General features: G+C 43.2%; 1 protein-coding gene across 1 annotated transcript in view; it reads right to left on the reverse strand.

The window, feature by feature from the left end:
• CRYBG3 (crystallin beta-gamma domain containing 3) overlaps positions 1-17,779 on the reverse strand; it is a 297,693-nt gene that overhangs the window by 207,500 nt on the left and 72,414 nt on the right. Inside the window, exon 2 of the mRNA XM_082245519.1 lies at positions 3,543-3,612. Within this exon, the coding sequence (XP_082101645.1) occupies positions 3,543-3,612 (70 nt within the window). The remainder of the gene's footprint in view (positions 1-3,542; positions 3,613-17,779) is intronic.

Consider the following 17,779-nt stretch of genomic DNA (forward strand, 5'->3'; position numbering starts at 1 on the left):
AAAAAATGGACTCGGGATAATAAAATGAGCGGAGTTTAAAAATGATTCCTGAATGTTCAAAGAGTACAAAACATGTATTAATACAGTATATCTAATGTACACTTTTTTAAAAAACTTTATTGAATTATCACAAAATAACATTTTATTTAATTTGCGGCAGTGGATTTTAACACAGCCCACACCACCGCACATACAGTGCCTTGCAAAAGTATTCGGCCCCCTTGAACTTTGTGACCTTTTGCCACATTTCAGGCTTCAAACAAAGATATAAAACTGTAATTTTTTGTGAAGAATCAACAACAAGTGGGACACAATCATGAAGTAGAACGAAATTTATTGGATATTTCAAACTTTGTTAACAAATAAAAAACTGAAAAATTGGGCGTGCAAAATTATTCAGCCCCTTTACTTTCAGTGCAGCAAACTCTCTCCAGAAGTTCAGTGAGGATCTCTGAATGATCCAATGTTGACCTAAATGACTAATGATGATAAATAGAATCCACCTGTGTGTAATCAAGTCTCCGTATAAATGCACCTGCACTGTGATAGTCTCAGAGATCCGTTTAAAGCGCAGAGAGCATCATGAAGAACAAGGAACACACCAGGCAGGTCCGAAATACTGTTGTGGAGAAGTTTAAAGACGGATTTGGATACAAAAAGATTTCCCAAGCTTTAAACATCCCAAGGAACACTGTGCAAGCGATAATATTGAAATGGAAGGAGTATCAGACCACTGCAAATCTACAAAGACCTGGCCGTCCCTCTAAACTTTCAGCTCATACAAGGAGAAGACTGATCAGAGATGCAGCCAAGAGGCCCATGATCACTCTGGATGAACTGCAGAGATCTACAGCTGAGGTGGGAGACTCTGTCCATAGGACAACAATCAGTTGTATACTGCACAAATCTGGCCTTTATGGAAGAGTGGCAAGAAGAAAGCCATTTCTTAAAGATATCCATTAAAAAGTGTCATTTAAAGTTTGCCACAAGCCACCTGGGAGACACACCAAACATGTGGAAGAAGGTGCTCTGGTCAGATGAAACCAAAATCAAACTTTTTGGCAACAATGCAAAACGTTATGTTTGGCGTAAAAGCAACACAGCTCATCACCCTGAACACACCATCCTCACTGTCAAACATGGTGGTGGCAGCATCATGGTTTGGGCCTGCTTTTCTTAGGCAGGGACAGGGAAGATGGTTAAAATTGATGGGAAGATGGATGGAGCCAAATACAGGACCATTCTGGAAGAAAACCTGATGGAGTCTGCAAAAGACCTGAGACTAGGACGGAGATTTGTCTTCCAACAAGACAATGATCCAAAACATAAAAGCAAAATCTACAATGGAATGGTTCACAAATAAACATATCCAGGTGTTAGAATGGCCAAGTCAAAGTCCAGACCTGAATCCAATCGAGAATCTGTGGAAAGAACTGAAAACTGCTGTTCACAAAGCTCTCCATCCAACCTCACTGAGCTCGAGCTGTTTTGCAAGGAGGAATGGGCAAAAATTTCAGTATCTCGATGTGCAAAACTGATAGAGACATACCCCAAGCGACTTACAGCTGTAATCGCAGCAAAAGGTGGCGCTACAAAGTATTAACTTAAGGGGGCTTAATAATTTTGCACGCCCAATTTTATTTGTTAAAAAAGTTTGAAATATCCAAAAAAATGACGTTCCACTTCATGATTGTGTCCCACTTCACAAAAAAATTACAGTTTTATATCTTTATGTTTGAAGCCTGAAATGTGGCAAAAGGTCGCAAAGTTCAAGGGGGCCGAATACTTTCGCAAGGCACTGTATGTGGTGTGAACAAGACATACAGAAAACAAATCCTTTCTATGGGCCCTTATGCTCATCTAGCTTTGATCTATACAGATCAACAAAGCACAATAGATATGATGTGAATGATCCCTAAATGTACATTTTGGTCGGCGCTGTTTTCAGTATTTATTTATATGTGCTTCAATTTCAAAAGACAAACATGCACTTGCCCTGTGGCTACAACTACATAACCAGTAACAGGAGTAGTCTGTCAAACAGGAATATCAAGGTTCTGTAAGGCATACATTGATACAGTATAGTCATAAAAGTATTCATTGATACAGTATAGTCTAAGTATACATTGATACAGTATAGTCATATAAGTATACATTGATACAGTATATTCAGTTACCTTTGACCATTAAACCTTTTCAAATATTCACATACAGTATATCGGAAAAATGTCCCTATGATTTAAAGAATCTGTATTATAGAGCCTAAATTTTAACCTCATAGCACTTGTTATAAAAAATAAAAAGATACTGCATATACATAAAGTGATAAAAAAAAAGGCGGGAGAAGAGACACCAGTGACATGTTCTGTCAATGTCATGTGATCAGCCTCTCCTCCAATCAGCGAGAGAGCTCCATGGGGACACACTGCACCCTGTATTTATCAATAGGCCACAAAATGCAGGCCGAGGTATAGACTGAAGTGTCCCCAAAGCATACTATAGGTGATGTTTCTTGTGAATTGCAACCAATCAGCTTCTGACTATAAATTAAGCAGGGTACACACTAGTAGAAAATCTGCCGAAAATTCCCATCCGAGGTAAAATCGTACGATTTTCGGCTAGTGTGTACAGAACTTTCAGCAGCCGATGCCGTCATTTTCAACGAAAAAAAAAAACGGAGGGACAAACACCAACATTTTTATTGTCCGTTCCCAGCACGACCAATTTTCGTTTAATGTGTATACAGTACGTCCGCAAAAAATCGGATACGAAAGACCGTGCATGATCTGAAGTTGCTGACGACCCGGAAGTCTAGGAACAAACGTCCCAAAAAAAAAAAAAAAAAAAATCGGACAAGAAATTTTGTGAACATTATGCACTGTCAACTAAAAACGGTTATGACCGCTGAGCATGAGAGAGAAAAATCGGAGGAGATTTCATCCGATTTTCGTCAAGTGTGTACGAGCCTTTACACAGTCCAGGTTTGAGGAATAAAAAACTGATTTGATTTAAAGGAAGAAGTATAGCCAAAGTTTTTTTGGATATAATGGATCACAGGAGTGCGGTATCGATCTGCACTCCTGTGGCCTGTTTTCACCTGACCTCAGGCTTAGCCGCAGATTTGTGTGTTTGTCACAGAGCTGGTTCATATGGTCAGGATCGACCCAGAAGCCTGGCTTCTCAGCGATCCACTGAGAGCCTGAGCCAGCCCCTCTCGCCCTCTCCCCAACCCAGCACTCCAGTGAGCGCTGGAGGGGCAGAGCAGGGAGCCGCTCACTGAGAGTCACAGTTCTCTGGTTAGGACGGAGGGGGAGAGCTGAGCGATCAGTGGTGTTTGATCGCTCAGTTCTCACTGCAGAGCCGGTAGGGGGAAAATGCAGCATCTGATTCATGCTGCATCCACCTAGGTGATTATAAGGTTTGTTTTTTGCAAAGCCCATACTTCTGTTTAAATAAGTAACAAGAAATGTATCTTCAGCACATTCCCCATACCTCATATCTATATATCTGTGTATGTAGAGTGTGTTTGTGTTTTTACCCACCTCTTCTGTTTGACTTAAAGACAGTCTTTCTTGGATGTCCGGGGCCAAGTTACCATCCTTCTCTTCATGTCTGAAAAACAAATACATTATTCATAAACCGACTATACAAATGCTATGTTATTTATTTTTTTCTGTATTTACCTCATGATTTTGTAGACTTATAACATGCTCCTGTTTGTTATCATATAGTTATAGGCTTAAAGTATAACTAAACCTAAGAACATAAGTGATAGTATTTTAGCTTACCAGGCCTTAGGCTGCATTAGTTTTCTTGTTTTTTTTTTACACTTTTTTTTCCTTTATATTAGCCTGGTAATCCCCTATTAACACACTTTCTGTCCTAAGGTGACAACCCCACTGAGCAGCTGTGTCACCGTAGGACAAGGAATGTGTTAGGAGTTCCCGGAGGAGGTGTTTTGTAATCTACAAATAGCAGCGAACAATGCTAACTGATAACAGTGTAGAGGTAGAAAGCACAGGAAAGGATCAGCTCACAAGATTTCTGCTACTTTTTTTTTTTGTTTTCAATTGTATATTTATCAGACCAAAAAATAGGCAAATAAGAGTAAAGTGGGGTACACACTGGTAGAAAATCTGCCGAAAATTCCCGTTCGAGGTAAAATCGTACGATTTTCGGCTAGTGTGTACACAACTTTCAGCAGCAGATGCCGACATTTTCAACAAAAAAAAAAACGGAGGAACAAACACCAAAATTTTTAGGGTCCATTTACACTAGCGCGACTTGTCAGGCGACTTGGTCACCTGACAAGTCGCGGTCGGTCGCTCGCCATTGAATAGTACAGGACCCGTTCTAATAGGAGCGACACAAGTAAAAAGGGTCCTGTACTACTTTGGGGCGACCTGGAGGCAACTTGCATTGACTTCATTATATGAAGTCCCTGCAAGTCGCGCCGAGGTCGCGGTGCACACTTCACAGGTCGCCCCAGCAAGTCGTGTCGGGCCAGTCTGAATGGGTGCTTATCGTCCGTCCCCAGACAACCAATTTACGTTTAATGTGTATGCAGTATAGGATATTTCGTCCGATTTTCGTCAAGTGTGTACGAGCCTTAAGTGTACCTGTTATGTACAGTGAAATGTGTTGTGAGTTGAAGTAAGCCTCACTGTAGCATCATAAACTTCAATACTTATTGGTGAACACCAGTTCTGACATCAATATTCAAAAATATTCAATATCAAAGTTAGCCACGTCATAGTAAGGTCTGCAAGTAAAACCAAAGACCCCAATACTACTGTATACATACAGCGCATGGTATTGTCATGTATGATATCATTTTTTAACCCACTGGGACTATCACTGACTGAATAAAATATAAGACCAATATTTTTCTACAATTATCATGTATGACCATTCCCATTGCCCCTGTAATGATACAGAAGGTTGGCACCTACCTGCACTGCCCATTTATTTAAGATTTAAAGTAAATGTAAAGGCTAAATTTAAAACATTTAAAAAAAAAGTTTATACTTACCTGCTCTGTGTAATGGTTTTGCAAAGAGCAGCCCCAATTCTCCTCTTCTGGGGTCCCCCACCAAAGCTGGTGGCTCCTCCTCTTAGGAAGTCTCTTCCTAGTGTGGCACACCTGAGGGTTCAATCCTGAGTTGCGCTGCCTGCATCTATAGCAGTGATGGCGAACCTTGGTGCTCCAGATGTTTTGGAACTACATGTTCCATGATGCTAAACTACACTGCAGAGTGTATAAGCATCATGGGAAATGTAGTTCCAAAACATCTGGGGTGCCAAGGTTTGCCATCACTGATCTATGGACACAGAAAGCAAGGCTTGGACCCACTCCCTGCTTTCTCCTAACAGGCTGTGATTAACACCAACAGGAGCCAATGACTCCCACTGCTGTCTCTGAGCCAGTGAGAAAAGAGAGAGAGAGACCACTCTGCTGTTCCTGGGCACAAAGCTGGATTGAGATCAGGCTTTGGTAAGTATTTGGGGGAAGCAAAACATGAACATTCTTTTTCCTTAATGCAGAGAATGCTTTAAGGCAAAAAAACTTTACCCTTCACATTCACTTTAATCATCTTTGTGAATGATGAAACCTTTTGCATATCAGACTACCCATTGAGAATTAGGAGAGCTTCCAAAAGGTCCATTTTACCCATTATTGGAAGATTATTGTATAGAGGAAGGATATGTCCATTTAGGACTAGGTGGTCAATGATGAAAATCGGATTACCCATTCTATTATGTTATTAAAAGTAAGAATACAGCCCACCACATTTCAAGCTTCTATACAACTTCCAGCTGCAACAGATCAGCAGTTGATAGTGGTACATACTAAGGCTGGAATACTACAGTTTAGCCATAATAACAAAAATAACACTTACTGAAACATGCCAAAAAGATGTCAGAATATTCACCAAAAGGCCACAATATGATCAAACCACTTTTAAAACTATTATGCTTTAAATAACCAACAAGTAGCCATTCTAATTGATGCTGTGTTTTAAATGATTGTAGACCTAATTTAAAAAAAATATATATTTTTTTTTTCATAACAAGCATATTATACTCAAGAGAAACTCCAAACCTCATCTTTTGGGATCCCTTGCAGGCGCTTCTGGCTCCTTCCTCCTGCAGAGTGCCCCCATAGCAAGCCACTAGCTAAGGGGGCACTCATGTGTGCTCCAACCTGAGCCATGCCCTGTGTATCCATAGACAACACAAAGCATGGCTTGGCCCCGCCCCCTGCTCTCTGGCTGTGACTGAGTGAGGAGAGAGAAAGTGTGGAGATCCGCTGCTCTCAGGCACAGTGCTGGATCGAGATTAGGTTGAGGTGAGTAAAAGGGGGGCTGGGGGAAGCTGAACACAGAAGGCTTTACCTTGAAGGGGTAGTATACTCCGCTTTTTAACTTTTACCTACAGGTAAGCCTATAAGGCTTACCTGTAGGTAAAATTAATATCTCCTAAACCTGCACGGTTTAGGAGATATTCGCCCTGCATGCAGCCGCTGACACCAGCAGCACATGCGCTCTGAAGGTCCGGTGGAGCTCCTTGCTGGAAAGTGAACTCCCATGCGCATGCACCGGAGTGACGTCATCGCAGCTCCGGCCACTCACAGCGCCTGAGCCGCCGAACCCGAAAGAGAGGCCAAGGGAAAATGTCAGCTGCCTCAGCGGTGGCCGGGCGACCGCGTCGGGGCTTCATTCTAAGGTATTTCATAATGAGCAAGTGTGCGATGTGTACTAGCTCATTATGTCTTTGTCCCGCAGGGTTTGTTTTTCTTTTGTTTTTGTTTTTTGAGGATACAACCGCTTTAATGCAGAGAATCCATAAAGGTAAAAAATGTTTAGCACATTTGTTTTGGCTCTCAGGAGTCACAGTTGCAGCGCATTTTCGGCCACATACATACATACATTCATAGTGTTTATGTGCACATAACTGCGCACAATGTTTTTTTGTAATGTTTGTCTATGGGCAAAAATATTCTGCAGCTGTGGATCCCGGGAGCCACAACAACTATCGTATTTTACTCTGTACGGCTGTACCCCTAATATACGGTCATGTGTAAGAGCCCTAAACCTTTAACACTGAAATATGTTCTTTGTTTAGGTCTGACTCACCTCCGCTGGCTTACTTACTGAGGCAGGCTGGGGACCTATAATAGAAATATCAATATATTGGCGAGTACAAGGCTTTAGAAAGCACTGCTCTGGAATCCAGCGAGTATTATAAAATTGCATACTTGGAATGCTGCGATAACCTAAACTGACCCCATTAAATCAGAAGCTGGTTTCTCCCAAATGACAAACAAGGTTTATTGCTCAGCCACTCCCAGATTTTTATGGAGTTGTAAGTCTTACTTTTTTTTTCTCTTTTTATTAACATTCTTGGAAATTCAATCGGATAATAACCTAGATCTCGTGAATGGAAGTTTTTACAAACCTCATTCATGAAAATTTACCCAAAACAAGAGCAGTGTTTCTCTTGACAACTAAGAAAGTTTCAAAGTACAACAATTGTCCAACTAAATGTTTTGGTATTGTGGGGTGGTGGCGTCTCTGATGTTATGGGATGGTGGGTCGGCAATCCCAGAACGCGATCAATGGGTTGCCGACCCCAGGCATGTGCTTGTTTGGTTTGAGGTTGCAGACCACATCAGAGGGCTCCCTGGGCTACATGTGGCCCACAGGCTCAGGGTTGAGCACCCCTGGTTTAGGAGATAACAACATCAGCAATGGCCTCACTCGTGTGTGTAATAACACTCTGCATTTAGTGAACACGGTATACTGTGGGATGCAGAACATTGTGCCGCCATTGTCATTACCTTGGCCTTGGCCATTCAAACTGCCAGAGCTCACAAACCTGGAAGAAAGATCAAGTGAAGATGGAAGTCGCGGCAGCCGTGATAGTGTGCCGCTGAAAGGCTCTGTTTGACAGGTAATGCCCCGTACACACGCATCGATTATTGGCCGCAAATTTTTGGCCAATGTTCGATCGGCCGATTTTCGGCTTGTATAGTATGACGCTTTCGACAACCGACTCCGACTTTTCGGCCAAAAAAAATCTGGTGTGCAGGCTATAAAATTTTTGTTGGCTGTCAACACAAAGGCCGATTTTCCGTCAGTCAGTACAGATTTCGGCAGACAAAAATCTGTTGAGCAAGACTGGGCATGCTCAGAGGTGAAAAAGCACACGGAAATTAAACCATCACATGACATCACTTCTGAAGTAGATTTTTGTTGGCCAAGAAAATTCGTGTGCAGTCTAGAGCACATTTCAACCAACACAACAACACTGGACAAAAGTCGGACGATCGGTCGGCCGATAATCGTTGCGTGTGTACGAGGCATAAGTCTGTCTCCTTTAGGCTCCTCCACACTTCTAGACTGGTCCCTGCAACCTCTTCTCCCCTATGCTCTGGTGGTCTAAGGTCCTCTGATTTCATTAAGACTGATGCAGGACTCATAGCTCAATGACACACCATTTTCCCATTTTCAAATTTGAGTTCTTGTCCTGATGTCATACAGAGCGGAGGTGAGGCGAAATCTTCCTAACTGTAGTAACAGACAGCAATAAAACTGATGTTCTAATTTCTCTATGCAGTCCCAAACTAGAGAAAAGTTTAAGCTGCAGTTGGCGCCTAAACTTTTATTTTGTTCTTTAACAGGTTCCCTTTAATGTCAGATTCTAACTTATTATTTTATAAGCCAGAGACAGTGTGCCCTGCTATATACCACATGAAAAAACAGAAAACCAATGCAAAATGCTAAAATAATGCAAAATAATACATTTTAGAAAGTACAGGAAGAAGGTCTCGGAAAACAGGTTAAAAAGTGGAACTTTCCTTTATATGCACAAAATGTTTTAACTGCATTATTAATACAGCAGGAAAAGTACTGCTCACATCTTAGGAATGGTAAGAGAAGTGACTTGGTCTTTTTAACTATAACGGCACCTTGGGGATCACATTAAAAAGAAAACCATGTGCTTTTTAGCTGGGATAATATTTCTCTATTTAATATGAGGACACAGCAGAAGGTGCCCCGTTTCCCGACCCACCCGTATAATGAATGTCAAACATAAACATCCAGTATGGAGCGCCAGGTCTGCTTGTACTGAGTGACTCAGAGTGCAGATATTCCAGTGGCCCTGCAGGTAAAGGTTTTTCTAGCAAACTCGTTTTAACAATGCTGTTCAGTCACATTTTGTATAAGATACATAGCGATACGCCAGATTCTGATACTGTGACTTTCAAAGATCTTTATACAAGATATTTCAAGGGTGTGTTGTGGATTTTGGGAAAAAAAAAATAAAAAGTAAAGGCCTTCAGAGATCATTTGATAAATCCAAACCACCACTGTTCAAGTATCCATCTTTTCCTAACATAGTCCTTAACCGCTTGCCGACCGCCGCACGACTATTTACGTCGGCAGTCAGCCCCTCACAGGCAAAGCGACGTAGTACTACGTCGCTAGCCTGTGAGGCTCTAGGGAGCGAGCGCGCACCGCCGGAGGCGCGCTCTCGCTCCTGCGCGGTCCCGGCCCCCCCCTGGCCATGTGCCTGGTGGACTCGATGTCCGCTGGGCACTCGCGATCGTCCGTTACACCGGAAGAAAGGCAGGCGGCTAATGTAAACAAAGCCGCCTGTCATTCTTCCCTGTGTAAGAATGAAGATCACACGGTTCTACTATGTAGGACCGTTGATCTCTGTTCTTACACTAGTAGCCACATCCAATCACAGTTAGAAACACGCCCCTAGGGACACACTTAACCCCTCCCTCGCCAATAGAGTTAACTCCTTCACTGCCAGTGTCATTTTTGCAGTAACAGTGCATATGTATAGCACTGATTACTGCAGTAATGTCACTGGTAACCCCAAAAGTGTCAAAAATGTCAGTCAAGGGTCCGATCTGTCCGCCGCAATATCGCAGTCCCGCAAAAAAAAAAAAAAAAAATCGCAGATCTCCGCCATTACTCGTTAAAAAAAACCAACAAAAATTACAAAAATCTTTCCCTTAGTTAGTAAACGCAAAAAACTTTTGCGCAAACCAATAAAAATACGCTTTTTGCAATTTTTTTTTTACCAAACATAGGTAGCATAAAACAAATTGGCCTAAAATGTTAAAAAATTTAGATTTTTAAATTTTTTGTGGGGGAATTTCATATAAAAAAATGTGAAAAATATTGTTATATTTGCAAAATTGACGCTCATTTTTGTTTATAGCGCATGATCAAAAAAAATCGCACAGGTGATCAAATACCACCAAAAGAAAACTCTGTTTGTGGGAAAAAAAGGACATAAAATTCATTTTGGTACAGCGTCGCACGACTGCGCAATTGTCCGTTAAAGTCACGCAGGGCTGAATCGCAAAATAGGCCCTGGTCAGGAAGGGGGTAAAATCTTCCGGGGCTTAAGTGGTTAAAGAGAACCAATCACAATTTGGCTTATGCAGGATCTGAATATCAAAGCCCAAAATATATTTCCCCCCCTAGCCCTCCCTCCTTCATGTACATGTATTTTTGGAATTTTAGAACACTTACCTTTTATCAGATGTCTTCAGGCCAGTCGCATGACACACAGAATACTCTTTTTTTTTACTCTTCTCCAAAGCTTGGTGACTTTAAATGATGTAGAAAGTGTCACTGACATTATTTCAGCGATATCCTCTGCATCATTGTACTGTGAGTGAGGGCATTGGGGTAATATCCCCTCTGGGGGTGGGCTGATGACACCCTCTAGAACCAGGAAGTGGGTTGAAGGATGTCTCATTCAACCCTGAAGAGGAGGTAATGCAGCAAGAGCAGTTTTTTATTAATACTTTTATATTTGTAATTATAAACTATAATTGGGCTTTATTCTTTTAATTATTATAAATCTACAGACTAACTTCTTAATGATTTATATTTCCTGCCTGTTTAGCTCTACTTGCTGGTATGTTTGTGGCCAGCTTAGGTGGGATTCAGAGCCCAGACATGTAATGTGTAATTAGTAGTTATGGTGGGATTTAATAAAAATACCAACAGAAATATACAAAGATCAGCCAAAACCTTATGACTAGGTTAAGTGTCGATATTGCCGATATTTTGGGAAAGTGCTTGTACCGGAGTGATACCTGCAGCTAGAGGCATCACCCTGGTACCGGCGTCCAAAGCCGACGGTCGGCTGTCTTGTAATGACAACCGCTGCAGCTGAGAAGCCACTAGGCTATCATTACAAGGAGCAGGAGGGGACGCCACCCCCCCCCCTCCCGCCACATTCCGCAGCTCGCCCGGGTCTCCTGTCCCACCTGGAGACCCAGGGATCTTACCAATGCAGCCGCCGAAGATCCGATCAAGGCCTCCATGTAAAATCCCGGAAGTGATGTCATGACATCACTTCCGGGTACTTGGCGCCAATTTAAAAAAAATGACAGCATTCAAAACAGCCAAACTTGGTATTTTGAATGCTTTTAAGTGCAGAGGAGGGGTTTGGGGTCTTTTAGATCCCCAGATCGCTCCTCAAGAGTACCTGTGGAAAAAAAAAATGAAAAAAAAAATGTTTTTAAATGTCCGAAAATATCGGCAGCTATCGGCCGATACCGATATGCGATGACCAAAATATAGGTATCGGCAATAAAAAACAATATAGGTCGATCACTATTGCCAAACCAGCTACGGTGTACAGTGCCTTGCGAAAGTATTCAGCCCCCTTGAACTTTGCAACCTTTTGCCACATTTCAGGCTTCAAACATAAAGATATAAAACTGTAATTTTTTTGTGAAGAATCAACAACAAGTGGGACACAATCATGAAGTGGAACAAAATTTATTGGATATTTCAAACTTTTTTAACAAATAAAAAACTGAAAATTTGGGCGTGCAAAATTATTCAGCCCCCTTAAGTTAATACTTTGTAGCGCCACCTTTTGCTGCGATTACAGCTGTAAGTCGCTTGGGGTATGTCTCTATCAGTTTTGCACATCCAGAGACTGAAATTTTTCCTTGCAAAACAGCTCGAGCTCAGTGAGGTTGGATGGAGAGCGTTTGTGAACAGCAGTTTTCAGTTCTTTCCACAGATTCTTGATTGGATTCAGGTCTGGACTTTGACTTGGCCATTCTAACACCTGGATATGTTTATTTGTGAACCATTCCATTGTAGATTTTGCTTTATGTTTTGGATCATTGTCTTGTTGGAAGACAAATCTCCGTCCCAGTCTTTTGCAGACTCCATCAGGTTTTCTTCCAGAATGGTCCTGTATTTGGCTCCATCCATCTTCCCATCAATTTTAACCATCTTCCCTGTCCCTGCTGAAGAAAAGCAGGCCCAAACCATGATGCTGCCACCACCATGTTTGACAGTGGGGATGGTGTGTTCAAGGTGATGAGCTGTGTTGCTTTTACGCCAAAGATAACGTTTTACATTGTTGCCAAAAAGTTTAATTTTGGTTTCATCTGACCAGAGCACCTTCTTCCACATGTTTGGTGTGTCTCCCAGGTGGCTTGTGGCAAACTTTAAACAAAACTTTTTATGGATATCTTTAAGAAATGGCTTTCTTCTTGCCACTCTTCCATAAAGGCCAGATTTGTGCAGTATACGACTGATTGTTGTCCTATGGACAGAGTCTCCCACCTCAGCTGTAGATCTCTGCAGTTCATCCAAAGTGATCATGGGCCTCTTGGCTGCATCTCTGATCAGTCTTCTCCTTGTATGAGCTGAAAGTTTAGGAGGGACGGCCAGGTCTTCGTAGATTTTCAGTGGTCGGATACTCCTTCCATTTCAATATTATCGCTTGCACAGTGCTCCTTTGGATGTTTAAAGCTTGGGAAATCTTTTTGTATCCAAATCCGGCTTTAAACTTTCTCCACAACAGTATCTCAGACCTGCCTGGTGTGTTCCTTGTTCTTCATGATGCTCTCTGCGCTTTAAACGGACCTCTGAGACTATCACAGTGCAGGTGCATTTATACGGAGACTTAATTACACACAGGTGGATTCTATTTATCATCATTAGTCATTTAGGTCAACATTGGATAATTCAGAGATCCTCACTGAACTTCTGGAGAGAGTTTGCTGCACTGAAAGTAAAGGGGCTGAATAATTTTGCACGCCCAATTTTTCAATTTTTTATTTGTTAACAAAGTTTGAAATATCCAATAAATTTCGTTCCACTTCATGATTGTGTCCCACTTGTTGATTCTTCACAAAAAATTACAGTTTTATATCTTTATGTTTGAAGCCTGAAATGTGACAAAAGGTCGCAAAGTTCAAGGGGGCCGAATACTTTTGCAAGGCACTGTACATAATGCGGGCCCCAGCCTCCGCCTTCCGGTCAGCCGGATACTTAAAGGCCAGGGACTCATCCACCGGAATCATGGTTGCCTTGTTTAACCTGGAAACCGGAGGGTCCACCACCGGTGGCCCAGTCCACTTCTTAAGGAGGGACTCATCAAAGGGGTAATGCCTAGTAAAGCACTCTTTAGCGACAATTCTGTCAAAATAGGTGGGGAAAAGAAACACCTTTGCCGCTCTGGATGGCCTGTGAGCGCCAAAGGGTACCTGTGCCTCCGTCGCAGCTTCAGCTGCGTCCTCCATCTTCAGGGTCTCATGCACAGATACAATCAGTGCATCTACCAGCGCCTTTTCGTATGCGGTCACAGACGTGGAGGAATCATTCTCACTATCAGAGGATCCCAGGCACCTAGTCGCAGACCCAGCAGGGTGACCCACATGCGCGACAGCCGAATCAGATTCAGGATCTGATGAGACAGATGAGGCAGGGGAAAGCGGGGGCGCTTTTTGCTAGCCCCGCCGCCCGCAAGCTGCCTCCACCTGGGATACAAGGGACTCCAGGACTGCCGTCAGTGCATGGATAGATGGTTGGGACCCGGAGGGCCCCCCGCAGCCTCAGAGAAGGGAGCAGGTGGGGAAAAGTACTCCAAAGACTCCATGAGTCACCCGGGGGACTCCACAAAAAAGTGTAACACACTGCTAAGGGACAATTCCCACAGCGCTGGCAGCACCACCTGGTCGCCAAGCACACAGCACAGAGCGATCCTCAGTAGAGAGGGAGTGGACCCCACCAGGCTCACCACCCGCCGACACAGGCACCTGCAACCACCAGAAGAATCTGCACTACATGTGCGGCGATCAGGAAGCTAAATGATCCAGGAGTCAGCACCAGGGGATAAGAAGGGGCTCACAATGCCGAAACCGCTGTCCACAGGGCCCCACTGTCATGGCTGCCGCTATTTGCATTGGTAAACCACAAGAAAATGGCCACTGGACTACACAAACATGGCCATCGTGTATAGACACACACAGGCTTCCACAAAATGGCAGCCCCGCGCGGCACAACGAGGCATACAGAAACCCAGAATAGGGGGACCAGGCCTCAGGACAGATCCAGGCGGAACAGGAGACCCTGGCAGGAGCCCCATAAGGTACAACACCCCCCCCTCCCCGTACAATCGATCGCCCGGTCACCGGCGGTGCATCCCCCGGCCCCCATCGCCAGTTAGCGCCCTGCCCCACCCCAGAAAAGTGGCCAGGCCACCCAAAAAAAAAAATACATCCCGTGCGCATGTGGCGGGGGGGCAGGATGAGGGACTTGGCCAGGGGGGGGCCTGCGGGAAGGAGGGGAACCCAGGGATTCGACCGTCCCTAGGAGGGGCCCACGTCCACCCCAAAACCCTGCAGGGGTAGAGGGGGGGACAGCTACTCACTATACCAGGAACCAGGTGGGCACTGCTCCAGACAGATCCTCCTCTCCATCGAATGGGGGGGGCTGTTGGCCAGGAGGAACGCTGCAACTCAGGCCGAGGCCAGGTCATATGCGACCTCGTGAGACGTTTAACTCGCACGGCTAGCCTCCGTCCAGTGGGGCCATGATGCAGCCAACCAAGCGCAGAGCTGAGGCCTGCGTGCGCTCGCTGGCCAGACTGGTGTGACCACTGGATCTAGATTATCCAGCCTGTCGCCCATTCCGGCAGTTGAAAGTAGCTCTCAAAGGAAAAATTTTGCCAGGACCAAAAATCCCAGCAAGGAACTAGGTCCTTACTCCTGACTAGGCAGAAAAAGCTGATTGACTATAGCAGAGAGAGGGAGTGTCCATGAGTTTAGGCAGAATTTTTTTTTGCCTAGTGTCCTACTCCTGTAGGGGGCAGTATAACCCAATGGCCAAGAATGACAGAAGCTGTGTCCGTCAATGAACGATAGAGAAAAAATATTTTTGTAATTTTCCCGAAACTTGTGGCAAAATATAAAATATTCTATGGACCCCACTTGCCTCTCAGCAAATGGCTTAGGGTGTCTGTTTTCTGAAAAGGGGTAATTTGGGGGGGGTTTGTGCTATCTTGGCATTTAATGACCTCCAAAACTGTGATAGGTAGTGAGGTGTGAAATCAGCAATTTACTCACTTAAAAAAGACTGAAGGCGGTTTTTCGGGGTCCTGTATGCGGCTAGACTGCCAAAAAGTCTACCCCCATACTCACAAGAAGCAGCAGAATGTATTTTGGGGTGTAATGTCACCCATGGCATGCGTGAGCAATATATAATTTCAATGACAACTTTGTGTAAAAAAAAAAAATATATATATATATATATATATTTTTTTTATGTAAGATATTTATATTACATGGCTTTTAGCAATTGTTATTACAGATTCTTAATTTTCTCTGTTCTAGATATATTCACATAGGATTTACTTTGTAGTTTCAAGACACTGTCACTTTGTCCATTCAGAGTTAAAGTGGTTGTAAACCTCAGGACATGAAATATGAACAAAGCATATTTCGCTATAGTGTGTTCTTGTCTCAAGCCAGAGCACTAAGTAGTGTCATTTCTGTCTGCTGTCCTGTTTTCTGCTGTCTGCATGAGTCACTTCTGAGAAGTTTTACTGACACCAAGAGAGAAAAAGGTGACAGTGGATAGATCTCCAGAATGCAGCCTGTGATTGACAGCCTCAGCTCACTAAACTCTGCAGCATGTCATTTCAGCTCTCCGCCCCTGCTTTTCTGACAGCTCAGACAAGCTTTATTAATTCTGCACTTTGAACGTCTGTAGAGAACAGGAGACTGCAGAAACACAGGTACAACTTATGTAGGAGGATTTGTTTCAGCTCTGTGTATCATCTAAGGCCAGTCACTGTACTGGGTATATGTGAGTGTTTACAACTACTTTATCCACTTAGGGCTGGTTTACACTATAGCGATGTCAGACATCACATGTGATTTGCACCGCACTGCTCTGCAAATCAGATGCGATGTCTGTGTGATCCAAATTCAGCCATACAGATGGCTGAATTTGCATCACATTCGGGCCAAATTCGTGCAAGACCCTTTTTTTGGTCCTCACCAGAATTGGATTGCATTGGTGTTCATACCTATGCGATCCGATTCCTGTCCGAATTGACAGTTTGCACTGTCAATTCACACAGGTATTTGAAATATGACAAAAAAAAATATTTTTTTTTTCCCAACAAAAGAAATGTAATACATTTTCTGGGAGTTTTGGGCAGAATTTCATATCCTATATACAAAGGAGAACATGGGGACAAGTTTCCAAAAATTGGTTGTATTAAGAATAGGAGCTTCATTCATTCTTAGCAAAGAAAATACAGACTTTTAAGAAAAAAAAAAAAGACATCTCTGTTGTCTTGCACATCTTTCCCATAATAAACTCTGAAATAGACTTATGAATTATAAATGTATGCTTTAAACTGCTTTTAATTTCCACTGGAGTGTAATGGCAGTATCAGATCACAACCTCAATTTCTCCAGATTTTATCCACACACTGTGGAACATTCATATTTAATATGCAGCAATAGCATTCATTCAGCCATTCCATCTAAGAGCTCGTAGACTCTGAAGAAGACAAATCAAGTGATATGACAAGGCCATACAGCCAGCTGTCCCATGGAAATAGACCTGAGTGGCTTTCTGCAATCCTCCAAATGAACATCCAAATGGTTCTGGGAAACACAGCTAAAAGGCAATCGCTTATTAACATTTGATGTCTCTCAGACCTCCCATATACTGTAGCATGCACGATTTTCCTGATCTACATTCTTTGTACCTATCACACTCAGGGTTCTGCTTTCTTGTTCCACTGCCCTACAGTACTATGGGTGTTGTAGCCAAGTGAAATATTACGTAAAGTTTTGAAAACGACTAACAATCCCCACAGTGACGAGTGAATCAAGTGTTAATTAGTGTGTAGTAGTAGCACAAAATTTTGTGTAAAGCCAATAATCCTACCAAGAATTAGAACACCAGGTACCTGTGCCAACACACAGATATTTACATATCAGGGGTCACCGATTAAGATCCGGGGTCTCCAAACTTTGGCGACACAGGGATTGACTTGTCTTCCTCAGGAGGATCAGATCCCCCTGAGGAAGACACGTCAGTTCCTGTGTCGTCACGCGTAGGGGAGGGGCAAAGCCTGTGTCGGTGAGCAGATTGTGTGGCAGTGAGAAGAACACTGTTCTCTGGGCTGAACAGCGAGTATTCTACTGAGCTTATCTGTCGGATTACCTGTGTGCCCGTTTTATTCTTGCTTGGATAGTCTGGTGCACTGTAGCACCTGGCAAATGTGAGTGTTCAAATGTATTTTTAATAAACATATGCTTTTATCAACGGTACTTGCACCAAGCCAGAATGGGAGCCAGAACATCGGAGGAGTTTACACACCCTTTCCCTGCTGGAAATTTCATGCTGTCATTGACCAAGCTAAACAGCGAAGTCACACTTTATAAGCAAAGGGCATGTCAGACCTCTCCAGTGAG

This window comes from Pelophylax lessonae, assembly GCF_965119305.1.
Source record: "Pelophylax lessonae genome assembly, chromosome: 2".
In the NCBI taxonomy this organism is placed as follows: domain Eukaryota; kingdom Metazoa; phylum Chordata; class Amphibia; order Anura; family Ranidae; genus Pelophylax; species Pelophylax lessonae.